The sequence below is a fragment of the Phaenicophaeus curvirostris genome, chromosome Z (genome assembly GCF_032191515.1).
Source record: "Phaenicophaeus curvirostris isolate KB17595 chromosome Z, BPBGC_Pcur_1.0, whole genome shotgun sequence".
In the NCBI taxonomy this organism is placed as follows: domain Eukaryota; kingdom Metazoa; phylum Chordata; class Aves; order Cuculiformes; family Cuculidae; genus Phaenicophaeus; species Phaenicophaeus curvirostris.
The window spans coordinates 10831619-10854739 of NC_091431.1; the positions used below are offsets into that span (position 1 = coordinate 10831619).

At 41.7% G+C, this 23121-nt stretch overlaps 2 protein-coding genes across 3 annotated transcripts in view; both read left to right on the plus strand.

The window, feature by feature from the left end:
* The window catches only part of BDP1 (BDP1 general transcription factor IIIB subunit), a 52014-nt gene extending 35177 nt beyond the window's left edge, over positions 1–16837 (plus strand). The window contains exons 29-42 of the mRNA XM_069880549.1: positions 566–682; positions 975–1011; positions 2748–2831; positions 3499–3730; positions 4669–4826; positions 5489–5621; positions 6220–6406; positions 7609–7669; positions 9129–9318; positions 10673–10889; positions 11821–11863; positions 12732–13005; positions 14260–14500; positions 14839–16837. Of these exons, the coding sequence (XP_069736650.1) occupies positions 566–682; positions 975–1011; positions 2748–2831; positions 3499–3730; positions 4669–4826; positions 5489–5621; positions 6220–6406; positions 7609–7669; positions 9129–9318; positions 10673–10889; positions 11821–11863; positions 12732–13005; positions 14260–14500; positions 14839–14967 (2103 nt within the window). The 3' untranslated portion in view covers positions 14968–16837. The remainder of the gene's footprint in view (positions 1–565; positions 683–974; positions 1012–2747; positions 2832–3498; positions 3731–4668; positions 4827–5488; positions 5622–6219; positions 6407–7608; positions 7670–9128; positions 9319–10672; positions 10890–11820; positions 11864–12731; positions 13006–14259; positions 14501–14838) is intronic.
* Positions 16838–21972: 5135 nt separating this feature from the next.
* Positions 21973–23121, plus strand: part of MCCC2 (methylcrotonyl-CoA carboxylase subunit 2) — a 37458-nt gene continuing 36309 nt past the window's right edge. For both annotated transcript variants that reach the window (XM_069880556.1, XM_069880557.1), the window contains exon 1: positions 21973–22360. In XM_069880556.1, coding sequence (XP_069736657.1) covers positions 22235–22360 — 126 coding nt within the window. In that variant the 5' untranslated portion in view covers positions 21973–22234. The remainder of the gene's footprint in view (positions 22361–23121) is intronic.

Here is a 23121-nt window from a genome sequence, read left to right on the forward strand (position 1 = left end):
AACATCCCTTAGTTCAGCTTGGGTCATCTCTCCCAGCTGTGTGCCTTCCTGACCTCTTGCCAATCCCCTGCCTACTTGCTGGGCCAAAGTGTAGGAAAACAGAGGTTTGACATTGTGCCAGCACTGTTCAGCAATAGCAAATACAACTGGTATTTTTTTTTTTCCTGGGCACTTAAAAAGCAGAAAGTGTGAAAACCAAGAAAACCCATTTGAGGTAAATGGCCATCATGAAATATCTCAGCTGCATAACTTAGTTTGGTGGAGTAATAAGCAACTAGAAACAAGGTCTTAGGTTGTGTGATGCTTCCACTTAGTTACAAGCGACACTAGCAGTTCTGCCGCCAAATTATGTAAGCGCTGCCTTCTTAAATCAGAAAGTACATAGCGTAAGACCTGATTTTTGGGAAGAATCTCACTACATGTTTAGGACTGATAATTATATGATATTTATAGATTTTTATAATAATTTACATTTGACTGATCTTGTGGATTATGAAATTTTGCATTTGATAGATTTCCTAGGGGAGCTGATGAATTGAACTACTTCTAAAAATTATTTTTACAGCTGGAAGTATTTGTGAATATACCAGATGTGCAGGTGGCTACTGATGTTGGAAGTCTCTCTCGCACATCCGTCCAGCCAGTGGTACAGAGGGAGGAAAAAGTGAACACTTCAACAGCTGTAAGAATACCATCTTTTTTGGTTTTATCATAGCACATACAAAGCTATGTGGACAGTATCTGGTTGCCATGGCTGCTTTTAAGAGTATAGCTTAGTAGGCTTTTACCTGTACCACACAGATATGAGGGATGCAGCTGTGGGAAAACTGTGTAAGTAAATACTGTTAGCCTTTAAAATACCCTTTTAAAGCCAGAATAGCCTTTGGGCAGAGAATTTTACCCATAAGCATTAAATCATAACTATGAACTCCTTTTATATAGCACTTTGATATTGTTTTTCTTTTCTGTTGAAGGAAACAATGGAACATGAAAATCCAGAGGTGAACAAAGGTAGATATGGAACAATCTTGTTCATATCTTTACAATTAACTTGCTATGATCTGTAGTTTTTCTTGCTGCAAGTTTGGAGGTTTATAGATCTTACAAAGAACCTGCTTATGGATGCTTTTATGTTTTGGAGGAAATTTAAAACATTTTCTTTCTTACTGTTCTCTATCAAGGAGGGGGACCGAGCATTGCAAGGTTCTGTTTTCCAGGGTCAGAATGTGCCTTTTGTGTATGCCATCTATCATTTTCCCATGCTTTGGTTAGTTTTACTAGGAGAAGAGTAAACTTTGTGAGTGTCTACCCACAGCTTGCTGTATGTGTGACTGTGTGATAGAGTGGGCAGACTCATAGCTTTGTCAATTCTATGGTCTCTGACTTTAATGTCCTAAACAGGTAACATAGCATATGTGACGGACTGAGGTCACAGTCCTCCAGAAGCAAGTATTCTTTACATATAAGATATGCTACAAACTCTTATGGATCTATTCCATTTTTAGAATAGCTTTCACTTTTAAATTTAAATACTTTCTCAGTAAATCTTCCTAGGAAATTGAGTGGCTACTGTCTAAGGACAGGAAATCTACTGTGTTCCTTCAATTTAGTCCAGTACAATATATTTGGAGGATGGAACTGGTTTGTTGGATATAACCAGTTAGTGATAAGCAAATGGATGTATTCTGCAGAGAAATCATGAGTCTAGGCTGGGATATGGATCAACACTTACAGATTATGGATTTTTGTGATGAAACTGTTACCTCTTTCTTTCCCATCTGTGGTGGGCTGACCTTGGCAAGCTGCAAGATGCCCGCCCAGCTGCTCTCCCACTCCTCCTACTCAACAGGATGAGGGAAGAAAATAAAACTCAAAAGCTCTTGGGTTGAGATAAAGACAAGGAGATCACTTACCAAGACAGACGTAATTTGACCATAGGTTAAATTAGTCTTCCCCCGGTAAAACAGGGTGAGGTAGTGAGAAACAAAGACAAAAACTAAAACACTTGCCCCTCCTTGCCTTCAAAGGCTCAAGTTCACACCTTCATTTCTTACTCCCCTATGTCCTCTGCCCCAAGCCATACAGGAGGATGTGGAGTGCATGTTAGAGTCAGTTCCTAACACTTGATCTCTGCTCCTGCTTCCTTACACTCTTCCACTTTTCCCATGTGGGGTCTTTCCTATGGGGAACAGTCCTTCAGGATATCTTCTCCACCATAGGTCTTCTATAGGATGCCTTTGCCTCAGGGAATACCTAGCTGCACAGGTTGCAGAGGAATCTCTGCCTACATGCACAGAGGACATCCTCTCTCTCCTTCCTTACCAACCCTGGTGTTCGCAGGGCTGTTTCAGACACTTTTTCTCCTTGCTCTTCACTACTGTACAACATTTTCTCTTTTCTTAAATGTGTTTCCCAAAGGTGCCACTGTCTTGGCTCAGCTGTGTCCTGTGGTGGGTCGGGCGGAACCAGCTATGTCCAGGGCAGCCCCTTGGCTGCCAACACCTTGCCACCTGTACCCAGTACATCATTAAAGGGAATAATGTTGCTGCTCTGTGTTTTTACAGTAGCTTGGATTTAGTGGATCAGAATTACTTTCTGTCTGCAAGCCTCTTGATTCGTAAACAGTGACAATTTAAAAAATACATACTTCATTATATGGATGATAGTGTCAATGCTTTTTGAACATGGATAAGTGGATTTCTGGTTACTATGCTTGTGACTTTCAACATATGTGAACAACTTTGCAGGAATTAATGATGGAAGCACAGAAGCTGCCATGACTTTACTTGCAATGGGTGATCCAATGTTCCAGTTAAAAACAAGCACTGAAGGTATGATCTGATTTATGGAACAAAGCCCATGCTTGTATTTTTTGGGCCCACCTAAGGAGGGATGGAGCAGTGGCTACAAAGCTCCTTTTCTGCGATGTGCTGGCATTGCAGGATGTCAAGAGTGGTTTATGCTTTTTTAGTCCTGCTGAATTGTAGCACATAGTGAGATTAGGCAATACAGGCTGGCTGGAAAAGTAAGACCACCTTACTGGATACTGCCAACTGCATCACTGTGCTGGAAAGATGTTTGAGACCTGTTTTAGGAAGGAGGTTTGAACTAATGTGGTTACATAAACTGGACAAAAGAAAGGACTCTGGCTCAAATGACCATAACTATCAGTGGTCTTTTCAGGCCTTTAGCCTAAAGCATAGGTTTTCCCGCCTAACTAGCTACACCCTGAAGTTACCTGGGTTTAGTGTAGTGCTTTATACACTTATACTTAGAATTTATTATCTGCTTTCATTGGCTGAATGTTGGTTTCTGCATTCTTACTTTCAAAAGTGTGATCTTGGTGCTGCATTTACCTGGAATTTGGATTTGCAGCTTTGGAGAATGCAGGTTTTATTAAATAAGGCATGAAGCTGAATATCTATATAGCTCTATGTAATTTGCCAGACTTGTTTCTACTGAATTACACTTTTCTACTCTGTTTATTGTTCTCACCAGAATGGACACACACGTTACCCGCTCAAGATGAGTTGAACATGGCCAGTAGCCTTGTAACCCACAACGACTCCAAACAAAATAGAACTCCTAGTCAGTATTCACTTTCTTCAGACGCTTCTACCAAGGAATTGGTCCCCTCTGAAGATGGAAGCCACGTTAATGCAGAGGATCAAAGCACTGGCACAAGGATAGATTTCAAAGAATATTTTGAGGAAAACACTACAGAGACCAGGTTAAATGACTGCTTCATTTTTTTTTTAGGGAGAGAGATCCTCTTGACACTACTTACTTTTGCTAGGTTCTGGCATTTTTATGGAATTGCAAGCAGCGTTGCTTTAGCAAAGATTTTTCAGCTTATGTAACTTGGTACGTAATCTGGAAAATGCCTCTCGTCTCTCCCTCACAAGTTTTGTGAGATACTGGTATATAATTTTGGGATGTAGAACTTGTTCTTCACTCCTGAAGTTATTTTTACCCTTGTGGGGGAGAAAAGAATATTTGAACTTTATTGATATGGATCACCATTAATTACCAGCCTCATTTTCCTGAAGTACCTTACAGCTAATCAGGTCAAGGTAAATTGCTTGAGCTGCTGCTGTAGGACATGGATGAAAGATTTCGAGCAAAAGGATATTAAGGAACTGGTTGATCTTCAGTCATTGCGTTTCTTAATGCTTTGATTTTTTTGTTAAAGCATTTGTGAAGGTTGGAACACCTTTTCTGAAAAAAATTGCTGGTGATCATGTTTTATTGTTTGCAAAACTGTCGATTGCATAAAAAAACTGTCAGCTCATACTCCTCTGAAAAATTACAATCAAAGATATCTTAAGTTCAGTGGTTCTTCCATTATATTATTAACCAGAATTTATTGACGTGTGATCAGTGTTTAATTTCTGATATTTTCATATTTTTAAGATATTTCAATTATTCTTTTTTTTTCTTAAGGTAGGGAACATCCTAGTTTGTAGTACACCTGCCTGTTCCAATTCCAAGACGATCTTTATTTGTTGTTCTGACAAATAGTCTTCTGTCTCCTTTGCCAGCTGCAGCTTTTGTTTCAGCTCTTCATCTTCTCATCTGCTCCTGATCTTTTCTGGAAATACTGATTTCCTCTCACAACTGTCAAAAATCAAGAACTACATTGATGGCATTTTTCCTTTTTACTTGCAGTGATAACTTTTTGCCTACAGTCGATCATTTGAGGCTGAACAAAGACAGACTCCTGAAGCCTGAGCCAGACTTTGGAGTATTGGGGTCCAATGAAGACATAATTCAGAAGTCACTCAATACAGATGTACTTGTGGAACAACTAGAGCAAGTTCATAGTGGTAAGCTTGTTGATTATCCTAGAGTTCTGAAAATGGTTTCTTCTGATGGAGTCACATCTCCTTATTAAACAAAACTAGGCTGAAAGTAGTTTTTGCTTTCTGTTCATGTTCACAGATGATGCATCACCACTGTAATATAGGGCATCCATTTCTGGTATAGTTTTATACATAAGAATATCTTTCATAAAATCATATTTAATCAGAATAGCAGTTTTTCTGTGCAGCTCTTAAATCACCTAGAAAGCTCTTAAGTTACTAGACTGCCAATTATAGAAATACAGTACAATACAGTGTACTTTTTTTCTATTATTACAGTCTTCCCCTTCTGTTAAAGCCAGAAGGAGAGGTACACAGAATTGCTTTGGTATTCTTAAAGCAGTTACAAAAATAGGTGGTCTTGAAACTCTTAATTGTCTTCATATCACTGATAAAATGCACAACATACCAAAGGCAAGATGAGAGTTGTGTATATGTCTCATTTATGTAAGATGTGTACATATACAGCAAAATTGTTAATAATTTTATAGTATGTTTATATATACACATCTACATATGCTTACATTTTCATGTACAAAAGCTTACATGTAGAATTTATGTCTATATACGCACATACATATACACACACTCAAAATTGGTTTACTTTTTATGCTTGTATATCTCAGAGTCTGCAAACCTGAGTGGCACTGCAGAAATGCAGAAGGTGGAACTAGAACCAGCTGCAGGTGATTCTACAGTTCTGCATGATTTTGCAACTGGACGTATGGAACTTATGAAGCAAGCAGACAAGATTGAGAGGTAGGAAGAATTATCAGTTAATATTGACTTCAGGAGGAAGGTCCCTTATAATATGCAGCTTAAGTTCCCATGTAGCAGGCATCTGTGGTGAAAACTGTGCTTACAGATATTGTGCATGTTTATACCTGTAAATGTAAAGTTTAGACATTTATCTTGAAGGATTTTCTCTTGCATGTTGTCCTGCAGCTTTTGGGGATAAAACAAACTAAGCAAAGGGCAAACTAAGTTTGCTGTTTCAGAACTTAGTAAGCATCTTGCTGCTTAATTGTCTCCCATGAAACCGTGTGTGATAGCACGTGTTAAGGAGTTGATCGATTTGGAAATGTTAACAGCCCTGTAAGGCTTCCTGCCTGGTCATGTGTTTTGTTGTAAAGTCCTAATTAGCAATGTTAGGGAGGTTTTTTCCCCGAAATACTTTATGTAAACTTGTTCAAAGATTGCGCATTTTTAGTAAAATGATGTAGATTTTAAACAGGTGCCCTGTTTTTCTCTAACTACATAAGCTTCATAGTAAATAAATAATTATACAGAATTTACCCTATGCATAAGTTATCTTCAATTGATTTCAAATTAGTATTTCAAATTATATATCCTACAGAACAGGAAGAGATATGAGAGATGCTTCTGGAAATTCTGGAGATGTAAGACCTGTAACTGCATCACCAAAACCTGATAAATCTCACATTGAACTAAAGGATTATCTAAATCAAAGTTCTGTGGATGGACTTCCTGAGCAAAATCCTTGTGCTCCAGAGCACAATATATGCACAATGAACTTTACTCGGGTAAGGACTTAATTTAATCACAGTCTAGAAGTGCTCAGTTTTTGAAATTCTGTAAAGAAACAAGATCTCGGGGCAAATATACTCACTCATTTTGAAGACTTGGTACTTGAGCTGATACATGAAGCTTTTTTTTTCCTTCTTTTATTTTTTTTTCCAGCATAAACAAACTTAAACTTCCAGACAAATTTAATTTTGGCAAGCCTCAGTTTATACTGTGAGAAATACAGTAGCAAATTTTTGAGCATATTAAGGTTTTAATGGAAGACATTACCTATAACTAATGTATTAATTTAGTCTGATCTCTTACTGTTATATTTGTTTAAATTAAAATTAATATTCAAATGTCACCGCTGGACACAGTATTTTATTATTGCCTTCATTTGCTTTATTTGAAACAAGCTCCAGCATTTGCAATGCTCTTTCCCATTTATTGCAAAACCTGGTTATATGTTCTACGTGTACATCATGGACAAATAGTATATCTTTCACATCCGTTTCTTTGCAGTGGTTTGTGTATCACTGTTATAGTATAGGTAAGTATGTTATTTCTTCATGAGAAAGGTTCACGCTCAGTTCCCTCAGGTTTTCAAGTGTTGCCTGAGATCAGTGTACATGCAGTTACAGTGGAAGAGCTGATAAGTAGTGGCTTGTTTCCCCATTAAAACCTGTTGGTGTGTCAAGGCTGATCTCCTATTAGAACAATAAACAAATATGTTTTGGCTCTCAGGACTGGCAGAGAGTGCAAGAAGGGGCAACTTGCTGTGGGATATTCTTGGTTTTAGCAAAGGTACATGCCATAAAAGGGAAAGGATAGATGAGTTGCAGAGTTTATAGTGCTTTTGCTTGGTACTCAGTGTGTTTGTAATGCTTGGGGAATTTGTGTTCTTAGTGCAACTGAGCAATTTATTATGTGAGTCATCTCTGACAGAGTTGTATCGTAGGAAGTATAAATTCATTTTGACAAACCATCAATACAGACAATGAGCTGCATGTACATTTTATATTGCCCAAATGTTTCTTGTCCTTGTCAGGCTGATACCCTTCAGCCTAGAAGCCAGAAGTAAAATCTGACAAAATGCAATTGCGATGATGTCATTAGATTTTTTGGCTCTTAAGCATGTGACATGCTTTATTTTTTCCTTTTTTCTAGAGTTATTTCTCAGGTTTATTAACTTGTTTTATTTCACATATATTATTTCTAGGAGGAAGGTTATGCTCAGGATTCTCAGCAGCAATGTGTAAGCAGCACAGAAGAACTTTCAGGTATGATGTGCTAATATTCTAAGTTAGCAAAAGCCTGCAGTTGTGTATCTTGCAATGATGCAAAAATGATTTTTAAAAAAAAAGTAAAGTGTTTTTATTGGCATGATTCAGCAATCTAGTTCACTAACGAAAACAATGACCCACAGCCCAGTGTCATTCCCCTCTCTAGAGCCTTACCATTTCATTAACACAAACTGGACTTGGGAACTTTTTGAGTGGCACTTTAAAAAGCAGTGGAAAGGAAACTTCTTGCTCTCTCCTCCCTGCTGTGAGCTCCTGCTGCTTACCTCGTGCTAGGTTTAGCACTTGTTGGAGCTCTTTATGAGCCTCTGACTCACTTGTCCATCAAAAATTGAGTGTGGCAGAGAGAGACAACCTGTGTAGTTTTCCACTGTAGTTTTCCACTGAAAGGAAAAGAAGGGGAAGAAAAGGAAGAAGACAACAAGGCTTCCCACTTTAGCAGTAATGAGTCAGCAGATTAATACCTAACTAATTATACATGATGAAAGGTATGAAGGTGGCTGCTGTTCCCTAAAACAATTGAAATGGAGCTAGCTTGGAACACGTACTTGTCTAAGGTATGGGAAAATTGCTGTAAGAAGTCCAGAATACTTGCTTTGAATGGAAACTGCAGTCCAATGTTGTAACTCCTGCACACGTGAAAAAGATAGGGCAAACACTCCTTCTTCTTAGACATCTGTTATGCTCTGTTATTGCAAGAGTCTTGGGACAGAGCATCTTAAATCATCTTTAATTAGATAAAGAACCAATGTGAGTTGAGGATGAAATAACAGCAGCTTTGCATCATTAAGAATGAGAGATGTTTTAAGTGATGGAGCAGCACTGTTGTTTTCTATCTTTTGAGAACTGCACAAGTCTTCCCTCCTTAAAGTCATACCAACAGATCACAGTTGGCAGTTATTTGTTCATGTCCATCTGTGGACTAAATTATTTATATTTTTAATTTATTAAATTCAACACCATGCTTATCAGATTGTCTTCATCAAGCCTGCAGTGAGGGGAAAAATCCTTGTGTTTGCCATCAAAACAGCAGACTCCTGCCATTTAGAGAAATAACTCTTAATACCTGACAGTTGCAATTAAAGACAGGGGAGTCATTCAACCTCCATTATACAAGTTTAATTAAACTGCAGATTGTTCTTTAATGCTAGAACACACATTTAAAAAGCTCCATCCCTATTAGGTATTTTTTATATTCTTCATTCTGAATAGTAATCAGGACTCCACTGCAATGAATAGGCTCCAGGGGGTGACAATGCCTGTCTCACTAGAAGAAGGGAAGCATGATGTCTCAAGGATATATCCAGTGCCTTTCCCCTGGAGAAATGAGTGCCTAAAATTTAATTACTTAAGGTAGGGAGGGTATGAAGAGAACAGTGTAATTTGAAATTTGAATAATAGATTTTTTTATGTCCTTTTTTCCCTGAAAAAATTATAGTGATGAACAACTATCATGGATGTCCAGGGGAGGAACAGACGTTCATTTTAACATTGGTGGAAATTCCAACTGAATCAAAAGAGTTTGATCCATCTGCTTTGCTGGAAGAAATCTCAGAGCCATTACTACCAGCCCCAATACTAATCAGTCCAATAAATGCAAGTGAAAGAAGTGTAACTGAAGTGGAGAGGTAAATGCTTTATTTTAGTGAAACAGTCTTTGTGAAGCTTGATTGTTCCCTGGATGTGCATGACAAATTAGAACTTCTCAGATGAAATGCAAGAAAAAATAATTCTGTCAGACTTGTTGGAGAATTAAGAAAGTGAAAAAGGCTCTAATCAGATTTGAGAAAGATTTCATAAGTGCTTTAAAGTTAGTCTATTATTAAGGTTGACACCAAAGTCCCAGCTAACATCTGATTTATCCTTTGTAGCAAATATTCATTTTCAGTAGAGGTCATTTGTCCAGCCTCAGTCTCTTCTGCCATGGAGACTTTGAAATAAAATATCTAAGCATGTTTGCATTTCTACATTACTGTAACAGTTTCATAAAGTAGCTTTTTATGAATTCCAGCTTTTTAGTGTGGGTGGTCTTCTGGAGAACGTGGTAAACAGTTGACAAATTCAGATATCATTCTCTTCAGTTTGTGCCATGTTCAAAAGGCAGAAAAGCTGAAAAGGCAAACTAATTAGTCAACAGAATAGTAGCTGGTTTGCAGTACTGCCATATAAAGAGTTTGAATTTCTTTTGCAAGGAGTACTCTTCAAAGCAATGTAACAAAATTGTTGTTTCAGCATTACAGTTGAACTAGATCTCCTTATCAGTTTGGGAGGGTCAAAAAGAACATCAAAGGAAAAAGACATTCTGAAGAATAGGAAGTGTTGCAAAGTTGTAGTAAGGCCTACTACTACAGTAGTAGGAGTACAGAAATCATCAGAAGTGTGATGCAATTCCACATCATTATGAAGGACCTTGCCTTATAACATCAGATGTTAATGTCATTCCATTAGTTATTGAAAAGATAGGTCTTTCAAGGAATTTTGGCTACCCAACGTAAGAATTTTAACTCTGTGGATCTACTGGTGAGAGATAGAATTGCTGACAGGCAGAGTTAAGGTAAATTTACTGTCTAATTGTTCCATTACTGCTGCTTCCCTAGATGTCTTGCTGTCTTCTGAGGTCACACTGGGGAGATGTGGGGATGAAGATTCAACTGTGTATATAAATAATACTGTATTTTAGGATTTTCTAAGGCAATCAGTTGTCATATTTTTATATTTTATGAAACTGTTAATTGGAGTGCAACTAGAACTAGATTCTAAAGTATCTAGATTTGATTATGACTAGAAAAACTTGATTCTCAAACTCAAGATAGTGCAGCAAAATGTTTCTTGGTAGTAAATAATACATTTGAAGTTACTGTTGACACTAAGCAAGAAAGAGTATCACTGTAGATCCATGTGTAATGTCCATATAAAAATGTTATACAAAGCAAATTTTGGCTTCTTGTACATTCAAAATAATGACTTTTTATATATAAACAGCATTGGATCCCTCACAACTGCAGCTGATGAATTTGCAGCATCTTTTAACAGCAGTATGGAAACCAAAAAACTACAGAGTGTGTCAGCGGAACCCATTCCAGATTTGCATACAGCTCAGAAAAGGTCTGCTGCTGAGCTTGAAGAGAATGATTTTCCTCCTGCTAAGAAAACTCTGTCTACTGTTCTATTGGAAGGTAACTTGGAACCCACTTATCAGGTGAGATAGTAATTTAGTAAGTGAGTCTTTATGCATAGTGTAGGTGCATAACATGTAATAACATTTTAATTATCATTATAACTGTGTCACTTGCTTAAAAACATACTACTGCCCATGCAACTTAAAAGGAAAATTGACATCCATAGAGTGCTTTTTACTTTGAACTTTACATCACCTATTGATTCGGTATTATTGTTTTTCAGAATCTGTAGGCTTTTGGTTGTTTCAGATTTTTTGGTTTTGTTTTGGGTTTTTTTTTTCAGTTAGGCTTAGCTTATTAGTGGGCAGACTGGTAGTGTCCTATTTGGTTAATTTACCACAGCCTTCCCAGCAATGACGCTGCAGGAGGGGAAATTCTGGATGTATACTGGATGACTGACAAACTGTCTAGGTTCACTGCACGATGTAGTGATTCCATATAATGTCTGTTACATGAAGTTGTTAGAGATGTTCCTACCATTTTTTAAAATAGTGGGGATTAGTTTAAAAGAACAAACTGCAAATAAAGACTGGTCAACATGCTTTCAGCCCCTCTCCGTGCTTTTTTGGACTGTGACCAAGCTTGTGGCAGTGACTACTATTAATTTTTGTGAGTAGGCTAAGATTGTGTAGTGTATCTGAGTAAGGGAACAGGTGTTAATTCCCTATGTGATTCAGAGAGCTTTTCCAGGAAGGACTGGATAACAATCCTCTCCCTTCTTTGACCTGTCATCTTGACATCTTTATCCTGAGTCATTTGTCATAAGAACTACCTTTAAAAGCCTGTTTAGGAAATGAGTTAAGTAGTAAATGATACTATGCTGAAGATGTAGTCTTCTCTGTCACTCCTGTTCTTAGAACTGTACACACATGATATAACTTTATCAACTTTAACTGTCTCATCTGTATTGACAGACAGAGAAATAACTTATTTTTTTCTTTTTAAATACAGGGTTTTTCAATTAAATCCACAAACACTCCAATGATAGCTTCTGGTAGGTAAACTTCAACTCAGAAAACAAAGTATAATTAATGTAAATGCGTAAAACGTCCCAGTTTATTTAGTACGACAGCCAGTATTAATCTTGTCTGAGGCTATCTAACATAAAAATAGAAACAAATTTTCGCAGTAATACGCTAATGCCACCATTCTGTGCTCTCTGCTATAAACTAGATGGGTTGGATTACATAACTGGATATTAATTTAATAATGATTCTAAAAACATGGCTGTAGCTAGTCTATTTGTTAAGAGTTGGGAGGGTTTTTTTGACTAAATTTGGTATCTAAGCGAGTATTTCCACCTTTTGGAGAGCACCGAGAACTAAACATATTTTAACCATACAATGCCAAGATAATTTTTCTATGTTGTTTTGTATTAGTCTTTAAAAAAATATACGTAATTGTTTGGAAGCTTAATCTGCCTCTGAAGAGCCAGAGGGAAAGCAGAATTGCTGGCAATACAGTCTTCAGTAATCTGAGACCGTGAAGGGTTTGAGAAGTAGTTTTTGGCCCTGAAAAAGCTTTAAAGGGAAGTTGTGGAATCTTAAACATGATGACTTCACTAAGTTCTGTGGTGTGCTGTAAAGGGGTGGGTATGTGCTATAAATTCACACATCTACTAGCTTTTCCCCATAAGTTCTGTAAGATCTTACGACTTTAAAAGTAGACAGTGAGCTTTTAATTCTTAGCAGTGATGTAAAAAAATAAAATGACAAAAAAATGGACAAAAATTCAGCCCTTCTCCTGTAGTGGTGCAAGCCATCTAAGCATCACAGGCGTCTTTGGGGCTGCTGTGTTATCACTGAAGTTAAGCAACTGGAGACTTTCAACAGCTCTTACAGGGAATCCTTTTCAAAACACAGAGGCTTCAGCAAAGGAAGATGGACTTACCTCTGCGTTGGTGTCTGAGTCGGTGGCACCACTGGCTGAGAAAAGCCAGCTTGAGACTTTGGAGAACTCAGAGGAAGCACCAACTGAGAATTCGGCATCTAAGCCAGAAGAAGAAGTGATGTCTAGATTAACTCCTAACAAAAAAGCAGAAGTAAGTGGACAAGGAAAGCAAGGGAATGTGCATGAATCTGGAGAGTTGGAACATACTGGAAGCCTAGCATCTTCTTCAAAAACTCCATTACTCAGGTATTTATGCAATAATGTTTTGCCAGCCATTTTTATAAAAAAAACAACAAGACTTCTTTTCGTATTGAGACCTTTATATATTTTTTCCTCTTGATATTGCAAGAAAGGCAGTAATGTTGTTCCTGACCTACATAGCTAAGAATTGCAGTACATATCCTCTTCAGCAAATTAGATAGAATCAAACTGTATGCTTTGACATTGACCCAGGGACACTACTGACATATGGTATGTCTACTTAGACACTGATAGATGTGACATCTGTTGGCTATGATACAGATTTAGGATAACTGTTGTTTTCCTTAGCTCAGTCTAATGTTGTGATGTATACACTCATCCACGTGTATTGATTTTTGTCCTTCTGCTAATAAGATTTGTTATTGGTGTAGCATTCAGCACACTGGATTTTTAGAACTAACAATATGTGTCATTTTCTGAAAGGAGTTTCAGCCGTGACAGCTCAGAGGATATTCCTCTATCTGTCCGACTGTGTTTAAGTGTTTGTGTTACTGCTCTCTATTGCTGCTGCATTCACTGGTTTTGATTGTGGTGCCCTACCAATCTCCCCTTATCCTGTAGTTCACTCTTTTCGTTGTGCTTGTGTGAGTACCAAAACTGGTGTTTGTACCTGGGACATCCACAGCAATTGGGTTGTGATGCATTTACATCAGAGTACTTGCCCTAAAGTTTACTCTGAGTTGTAGACTCTTAACAACATGAACAGTGGATATTCTCTGTACCTCCCTAATCACTGTGAATTCTGTAATTTTGCTGGTAACAAGTATGATGCCATTAACAGGTTGAAACTTTGCAGCAAGTAGTCTTATGGTGTTTAAGACAGTCTGCTGTAGGCTCCATCCTTGGGGAGCAGGTTTCTTTTCCCATTGATTACATGAAGGATGGTCTCTTTAGTTTATTCTTTAGGAGTATGTCTCCATTTCTCTTGGAAACTCTTTCAAAAGATCTGGTAGCTTGTTACAGGCTCTGATCTAGTAGCAAATTTTAGGTTCCTTTTCTCAGGGTTGGAGATTGTGGAGAGTCTTTATAACTCTTAAAAAAACCTTTTGCGCCAGAATATTCAGTAATACAGAAGCCTTTCTTGGAATGACTTTTTGGGGTTTTTTTCCTCAGAATTTTCATAGATCTTGGAGGTATGTATTTGTTTCCTGTGTAATGAGTTGGACTCCTGTAATACTATTTAAATCCTACTTTAATGGAACAATCCTATGACATCCTGACTATATTTGCTTTGAATAGGGGTGGACGAAAACCACTGGGATTTTTATCTTTAATTTGCAAAAAAAATAGTTCTGAATCTGCAGAACATACCAGAGGAAACAGAGGAAAGATACAAAAACCTCGGATTGTGGCTTCAAAGCGAAGTCTGAAAAAACCTGCCCCATCCACTAAGGATGATACAGAATATTGTTCCCCTCCCTCTACAAGCATGTCTTCACCTGCAAAATATGAGAATATGGCTGCTGGTACTGCAGTTGGGGTATGTATTTACTTTTGAATGCCCTCAAGATTTTGAGTTATGAACAGCGAATTAGCTGTTTCAGGGTAGGTGGGCATGTGGAATTTATTTTTTGAAAGAGGAATTTGCTCCAGTGACTAAATCCTGATTAGTGCATGTCGAGGAAACTAATAAGGGAGCTGAGTTATTTTTTTTTCTCTGCACATAGGTCTTGTTGTGTCCCATTTTCATTAAACTGAATTTTTTGTCTAAACTTCCTATCTAAATTGGAACCTCAGGGGCACATATATGTAGACACATATGGATAGACATGAATACAAATTAAGACTGCTAATAGCTGTCTCTTCTTTCTCTCTGAGGTTCCAAGTAAGGAGCCATCTAAAAAGCCACCCCCTTGTGATAAAGATCAAGAAAAGTATGAAGAACCAACCAGAGTCTCTGAGTATTTTTTCAGTGACATCTTCATGGAAGTGGATGATCCAGAATAGCAAATTTGCTTTATAAACACCTGACGTCTGAGAGTATAATGCAGCAAACGAAGAGTATTTGTTTAAAAGTCCTGGTTTGTCTGATGTTCATTATGCCACACTTGCTGTCAGCCAAGATGTCCATAAAGACGAAATGGATTCCTTCTGAAGCCATCTGGATATTTTTAAAACGTTGACACAATCTAAACCACTACATTGATGTTATTGGATCAGACAAGTGGCTGCTGGCTTATAGCTTTGCTTGTTTAGATGCTGATAATGGGTGCATGACTATCTTCCAGAAAAGTGCAATGAAATAATGCTTAATCTTGTGACAAGTTCCTTTGAATTTTAATGCTAAAGCTTGTGGTAGTGGTTATACGAGTTTTTTACTTCTTTTTGTGAAGTATGTTATGTTAGTATGGTACAAGGAGTATGAACTTAGATCACGATGCAAATACTGGAAGGTAGTATAGTAAATACAAAGATATGTTCAGCACTGCAGGTATTTTTATTAGCATTTCCAGATTATGTATTTTTGTAAGAGTTTTTAATGACATAAATTAAAAGATCCTAACTTCAAAAGCCAAATGGGTTTAATTCCTTAAAAATGTGTCAAGAACAACCAGAAAAACACAATTTACTAAAAGATGCTACACAATGTCTGTCTTTGCAATTGTCCTTTAGGATTGGGAGGAAGAGATTAGTGTTTCTTAGTATAAGTGCTAATTTCCTCCTAAATTTGAAAACAAGGGGATAGATACGATTTCTTTTCTTTGGTTTTACATGTAGGTATTTGTATAGCTGACTTCCTTAGTTTCTCTTGTGCAAAGTAGCACAAAGATTGTATTTAAACCATGACCAGTCAGTGTGGTTACTTTGGGGATTTGCTACTTTGAAGCAGTTGAATTTGAATATTTTTCATGTTGCGTGTCTACTTATACTGTAATCCACTATAATGCTGGCATAGCTTTAGATTTTTGTCTAATTTTTTACTTAACTTGTCAAAAAGATTGTCTCGATGAATTAACAAGGTTCATGCAGTCTTAAAGTCAGGTGGTCCCTGCAAGATGCAGTATTTATTCTGAAACTCCTTATTACACAAAAATGAGTGCAGTTTAAGTAGTCTGTATTTTTCTCCTGTTAATACTAGCAGGTATTTGTGTAAAATGTAGATTTAGTATCAAGTGAAACTGATGTTTAAGTGGTATTGTTAATGCTCCTAAGAAGCCTGTCTTCAGCTTTGGACTGGATACTCATTTACTGGCAAATATTTTCATATAAGTATCTATTTAATCTTGAAACATCTGATGAAGTTTGAGAACATTTGACTTTTTAGAAGTTATTGGCAAGTCTTCTCAAGGAGCCTTTAAAATTTTGTGAATGAGGAAAAATACACAGAAAAGGTACTGTTACTGCAAATTGCTGTTATCAGGCATCTGTCCATCAGCTGTGGCAAGCAGCAGTATCCTGTTGAAGTGATGAAAAGGAACCAACAGTCCCAATGTAAATAACTTATTTGAAAGCGTAGTGACACCCCCTGCAAAAACCAAACCCACCACCACAGACCGTTTCTGTTCAGACACTTTAGGCAGTATGCTTTGCCTAGTCCATTTAACTTGAAATGTTTAACTAAATATTGTCTTACTGTAAATGTCATGATATAGATTAATCTATGCATAAATGTCCATGTATTGTATATCTTGTAGATATTATTTTATATATGCAAGTGTTTAGTTCCTGATACATGTGGCATGTTTAAATTACTTATACTGATAGAGCGTAAATATAGATTTGTGGGGAGTGGCTATAAAATAATAGCCCTTAGTACTTTTTGAGGTGATAACCATTCTGTGTTTAGTTGCATACATTTTAGTTTGCATAGATATTATGTTGCCTTTGGAGGCGTTGCCTTCGGAGGCGTGGTTACCTGGTTCAGGAACAGCACAGCGACCAATCCCAGACCGCTCAGTCCATCAGCTCACAGACACCAATGTGGTGGATGGCAAATGGTGTTTGTTGATACGTAACACAGCCTTATATAGCTTGGGCTTACGACGTCACTTCCGTCCGCTTACATCATGAACTAAACGCAACTGGCTATCCGGAGGGGGTCCTACCTTTCCATACATCGCGAGATCTTCTGACCGCCGGGCCTTAGCTACCCACATTTCCCCCCTCCCTATGCTTAACGAAATAGCCAAAAAATTATAAAATATAAAAATCTTAACAATATAAAATCTTAACAAATTTAAACAAATTAACAAATATAAAAATCTTAACAAGTCTCAAATATAACATCAAAAGTCTAAATTTAAAATATAAAGTCTAAAAGGTGTAAACAACAGTTTCATAGTAACAAACATAACGCACACTTGGGTAAATGGTAACTTGAATGTAACTGGGTGTAACGCTAACCAAATACCTTCTTAAAGCAGTTGCTGGTGTTCTACAAACGTAATGTTAACCTTCTCTAGCCAGCTCTTAACAAACGACACAAGCTTACTCAATATACAGGGTCCGAAAATCAATGCCAATATGATTATTACAATCAGCCCTAAAATCAAAATTACACAAAGGCATCGCAGCCCCTCCCCATAGAGGCTGCGTCGCTGTTTTGGATTCCGCCGGTGTGGAACTCTCAGGTGCAGACAGGATGCTTGTCGACTGGTCGTCTTCTCCCGCCACCGGGGCGTATGGGTTACGAGGGCATCTGATAATCCGGTCCTGTGGACAGAAACTCTGAACAAAAACCATCAAAGAGTCCCTCACCCGAGGGCAGTTTGCTACAACGTGGCCCGCCTGGCCGCATGTAAAACATGCCATCACATTGGCTATTGCAGTGCTAACGGCCATCTGGATTGGGGCTAGATGCTCTTCCTTCGCGACATGCTTGATCATGTCTGCGATACTTGACCCCACCGGCAATGACCGCAGAATTTCTTTGGTTGCCGAGTTACACTGCTGACGCAAGCATTCTGCTACAACCGGGCCTTTTGATTCCGCAGGCAGGCTCGAAGAGTTGACTCCTGCCTGGAGACGGTCTACGAATTGTGTGAAACTCTCACTTTCATTTTGTTCTATTGTGGACCATGGTGACGGTTTGGCAATAACTCCAGAAGCTGTGCGAATGGCTTCTCTGGCCCCATGGGTAGTTGCCATGACTTCATGGGCCCGCAGGCCCTGGGCTTGTGCCTGAGGGGTGATCATTGCTGGGTCTGTTCCCATCAGCTGCTGCAGGCTGGAGCCGTGCAGTGGGTGATCTGCCCCAGCTACTTGGGCCAGCTGCTTCACGCAGTTGTCCTCCCATTCTTGTTTAAAAACAATCATCCCTGCCCCGTCGAATATTAATCTACAAGCTTGTTTTATATCAAAGGGGAGCATATCATCTCCACCGAAAACACTGTCTATGAGGGTGGAGACCATGGCAGAATTAAGCCCTTTATCCGCAATTGCTTTAACAATCGCTTGTATGTCCTTAGGGTTTATTGGTGAGTGGACACTCTGTCCCCCGTCTGGCACCCGGACCCGGAACGCCAGCGTGGCTGATGGGGCCCAATCGGCACATGCTATCTTTATTTTCCTCCAATCCGTGAGAGGGATTCGTCCCCCTCTCGGCTTTGCTTTAATTCGAGTGGGGATGTGTCGGCTTTTAACTCTATGCACCCCCACCTCCTCCTCCTCTGAGCTCGAGTCGGTTGTGACCCACCCGCCCCGACTAGTGTCCGAGCCGGAGTCGGAGCTCGACTGACCGGTCACTTCCGGGCCCCGATCTCCTTTTGTTGGGCCCCGGCCCCGCCCACCTCCCTTGCGGGCGGGGCCGCTCCCTCCCCCCGGCTCGCCCCGCCTGCTGCTCGGAGCAGACGGACGCTGACTGGCTCTCCGCCCCTCGCGCGCACCACCCTTCTCTTTCACAATCTCCTCCCCCTCACGCTCGCACGCGCTGTTCAGTTCCAGCGCTTCCTCCCTGTTCCCGCCGCGAACGTTCTCCCCCCGCCTTTCCCTTTCCCGCTCGGCGCCGTCTTGGGGCGCATAAGGTGCCGGTCTCTCCGAGATCTCCTCGGGCTCTGGTTTCCCAGCGGCGCCCCCGGCCTCCTCGGCCAACCCACCCCAGAAGGATTCCACTCGTTTCTGTCCCTCCGTAAGCGGGTCGGGGTTGGGGGATTGAGGGGACGTGTCACCCTCTCGCAAACATTTAGACTCTGCATAATCATCACCACGTGGGGGGTGCAGAGTCCACGTGGCCGCCCCGACCCCCAATCCCGGGGTGGCCGGCAAACAGTCCCTTGCCGCCCTCCAGGTCTCCTGCTCCTGCGTGGCCTCCTGCAGGGCCTGTACGACTTTTCCCCATGACTTAAGGCTTTTCGCACAACCTGAGAACATCGCTTCCTCTGCTAACTCTTTGGTGCATTTATCCCGCACCTCGGGGTGGAGAATATTCACCGGCTGGTCAATGACCCCAAGCTCTAAAAGTCTCGCAATTACGAGAATAAAATCTTTAGGCTTACAATCTGTCTTGTATAATTGTGATACAACCTTCACAAGGGCTTCCATCCTCCTTGCGGGTCCGGGAGCGTCCTCCCCGCTGGGCTGGTCCAGCCACACCGGCTGCCGTTCACCCGATTCCAAGCGACTTCCCAATTCCCGGAGCTCCTTCCCGGCTCCCGGGTTTCGGCACCACTTGTTGCCTTCGGAGGCGTTGCCTTCAGAGGCGTGGCGACCTGGTTCAGGAACAGCACAGCGACCAACCCCAGGCTGCTCGGTCCATGAGCTCACAAACACCAATGTGGTGGATGGCAAATGGCGTTTATTGATACGTAACACAGCCTTATATAGCCTGGGCTTACGACGTCACTTCCGTCCGCTTACATCATGAACTAAACGCAATCGGCTATCCGGAGGGGGTCTTACCTTTCCGTACAGCGCGAGATCTTCCGACTGCCGGGCCTTAGCTACCCACAATATTACAAGGAAAAAACTCCAACTACTTCATTACTAGGATTTAAGGTGCCTTATCTACCCTGTTAATCGGGGCTACACTTTTTTTTTTTCACTTCAGTTTGTTAAGAGAATGCACTTTGTTAAGATAACTTTTTTTTAAAGAACAAATTTAATTTGAACAATGGATAAGACAACTTTATGTTTTGTTTTGTGTATGGAGGCTTTGTTATGGTGAAGGATGTTAGAAAAGATCAGTTAAATACCAATGCCTGTTAACTTAGCATTTTTACAAAGACGCGGCAATGACTGGTTTGCTACAAGTTGTCTGGCACCCTGTATCATTGCAAACAAGCTTTCTGTTTAAAAAAAAAATAAGTAGTCATATTCTGTATGTAAATTATATGTGGATAAATTATTTTATATTACCTGTGTTTCTGTTTCTTGGAGTGTCAGTTGTGGTTTTTAAATGCTCAGAGGCATAGTAAATTGGTGAAAATATGGGCTGAATGAGTGGCTGAAGTCCTGGCTGCCCCACTGGAATGTATACAGGGTGGCCGGCTGACAGCATGGAAGCAGGAGCTTTGCTTTGTTTAGTGGGGTTTGGTTTTGTTGTAGAACAGAGCTTAATTTACCCGTCACCTGAGCTCCTAGCACTCCCTCTTTGTAAATGCTGTATGTGTAGTGATAGAATCATAGAATCACCAGGTTGGAAAAGACCCACCGGATCATCGAGTCCAACCATTCCTATCAAACACTAAACCATATCCCTAAGCACCTCGTCCATCCGTGCCTTAAACACCTCCAGGGAAGGTGACTCAACCATCTCCCTAGGCAGCCTGTTCCTAATGTCCAGCCTAAACCTCCCGTGATGGAGCTTGAGGCCATTCCCTCTTGTCCTGTCCCCTGTCACCTGGGAGAAGAGGCCAGCACCCTCCTCTCCACAACCTCCTTTTAGGTAGCTGTGGAGAGCAATGGGGTCTCCTCTCAGCTTCCTCTTCTCCAGGCTAAACAACCCCATCATAGAATAGTTTGTGTTGGAAGGGACCTTAAAGCTCATCCAGTTCCAAGCCCCCTGACATGGGCTGGGACACATCCCACTGGATCAGGCTGCCCAAGGGCCCATCCAGCCTGGCCTTGAACACCTCCAGGGATGGGGCAGTCGCAGCTTCCGTGGGCAACCTGTGCCAGGGCCTCACCACCCACCCTCATCGTGAAGGAATTCACAGAATCACAGAATAACCAGGTTGGAAGAGACCCACCGGATCATCGAGTCCAACCATCAGCAGCTGTATTTGAGAAATTAAAATGAAGAATTTCAGCCAAATCACTGAAACACGCTGGAGTCGAGATTGCTGCATCTATTTCACAACAAAAATACCCCCAAACTTTCCAAAGTGAAGGAAATGAGAACCCGCAGACGGAACATGCGCTACGGCAGCCGGGAACGTGTCACAGGTGCAGAAGAGCAGCTGAAAGGACAAAGACTGACTGTGGCTCAGCCTTGGGGAACGGAAGAGCGACCAAAGGGAGGACACAACGGACTTCTGTAAATAACACAGAGGGTTCACACCGTGTGCATGTCTTTTGCGAATTCTCTGGATCACTGCATAAGAGGGGAAATAAAAGCATCCTTGAAACCGGGCTGCCGGCAGTGCTGTGCTCTGTGCTCTGGCCCTGCCAGGTGCGCAGACCCTGGAGGCCTCCGAGCTGTGGTTTGACACCAGGTATTGTAGTTAGAATTCCTCCATATGTCTAGTTTAAATCTGCCCCTCTCCAGTTTATACTCATTGCCCCTCGTCCTGTCATAGGACGAGTGCCATAGGACGAGTGGGAACGGCTTTAAAGTGGCAAAGGGAAGATTTAGACTAGACATAAGGAAGAAATTATTCACGCGGTGGGTGGCGAGGCGCTGGCACAGGCTGGAGAGTGTGACTGCCCCATCCCTGCAGGCGCCCAGGCCGGACAGGGCCTCGAGGCCTGGTGAGAGGCGTCCTTGCCCCTGGGCGGGCTTCAAGGGACCTTCCCGCCCGCCCCTGCCCCGACCCTGCGCTGAGCGGCGGCTCAAACGCAGCGTCCCCCGTGTCCTGCGGGCCAACCCGCACCCTTCCAGGGCCCCACAGCGGGACCCGCGCTGCCCATTGGCTGCGGCCGGGGCAGGGGCGGCCGGATCGGCTCCGCTCGGCTGGGGGTTCGGCTCGTTTCGGCCGCGCTCGGCTCGCTTCGGCTGGGGGTTCGGCTCGTTTCGGCCGCGCTCGGCTCGCTTCGGCTGGGGGTTCGGCTCGCTTCGGCTGTGGGTTCGGCTGCGCTCGGCTCCCCTCGGCTAGGGACTCGGCTGGGCTCGGCCGCCATGCTGCGGGCCCCGCGGCGGCTGCTGGCGGGCTGGGGGCTGTCCGGGCGCTTGGCGCGCTCGTTCCGCGGCGATGCGGTGGCGGCCGTGGGCTCAGCCCCCGACGCGGGCTCCGCGCTCTACCAGGTAGGGCCGGGCCGCCCGCCGGGACGGGGTAGGGCGAGGGGGGCTGTTGCAGGGGGCGGAGTGTATGCCTGCAAGCTGAAGTAAAGTTCCGTCTGTGTAATCTCGTTCTCTGAGGGTTACACACAGCGTCCCTCCCGTGCCAGGTTTTCCTTCAGACAGAGTTTTTCGGGACGCTGCTCATGCCTCGGGTCGGTACCGCCTGGTGCTCGGTGCGGTCTGTGCTGAGCAGGTGTGTCTGCTGGAACCGCCTCCGTGCGCAGCCTTTGCCCGTCTCAGAGGCGAGGGCAGGCAGAGCTGCAGCCAGCTCCAAATCAGCCAGAGAGCTCACTGATGGGAAGCTCGTGGTGACACTGACATCGGTGCTTGGAAAGGAACAGAACGTGCATAACATTGCTGGGGAAATTTATACATTTGGAGACCTTGTTTCAGCTACCTGAAAGGAGGTTGTGGAGAGGAGGGAGCTGGCCTCTTCTCCCAGGTGACAGGGGACAGGACAAAGGGGAATGGCCTCAAACTCCACCAGGGGAGGTTCAGGCTGGACATCAGAAAAAAATGTTTCACGGAAAGGGTCATTGGGCACTGGAACAGGCTGCCTAGGGAGGTGGTTGAGTCACCTTCCCTGGAGGTGTTTAAAAGACAGGTGGATGAGGTGCTGAGGGGCATGGTGTAGTGATTGATGGGAATGGTTGGACTCAATGATCCGATGGGTCCTTTCCAACCTAGTGATTCTGTGATAAGTGGGAAACGCACTCTGTCCACAG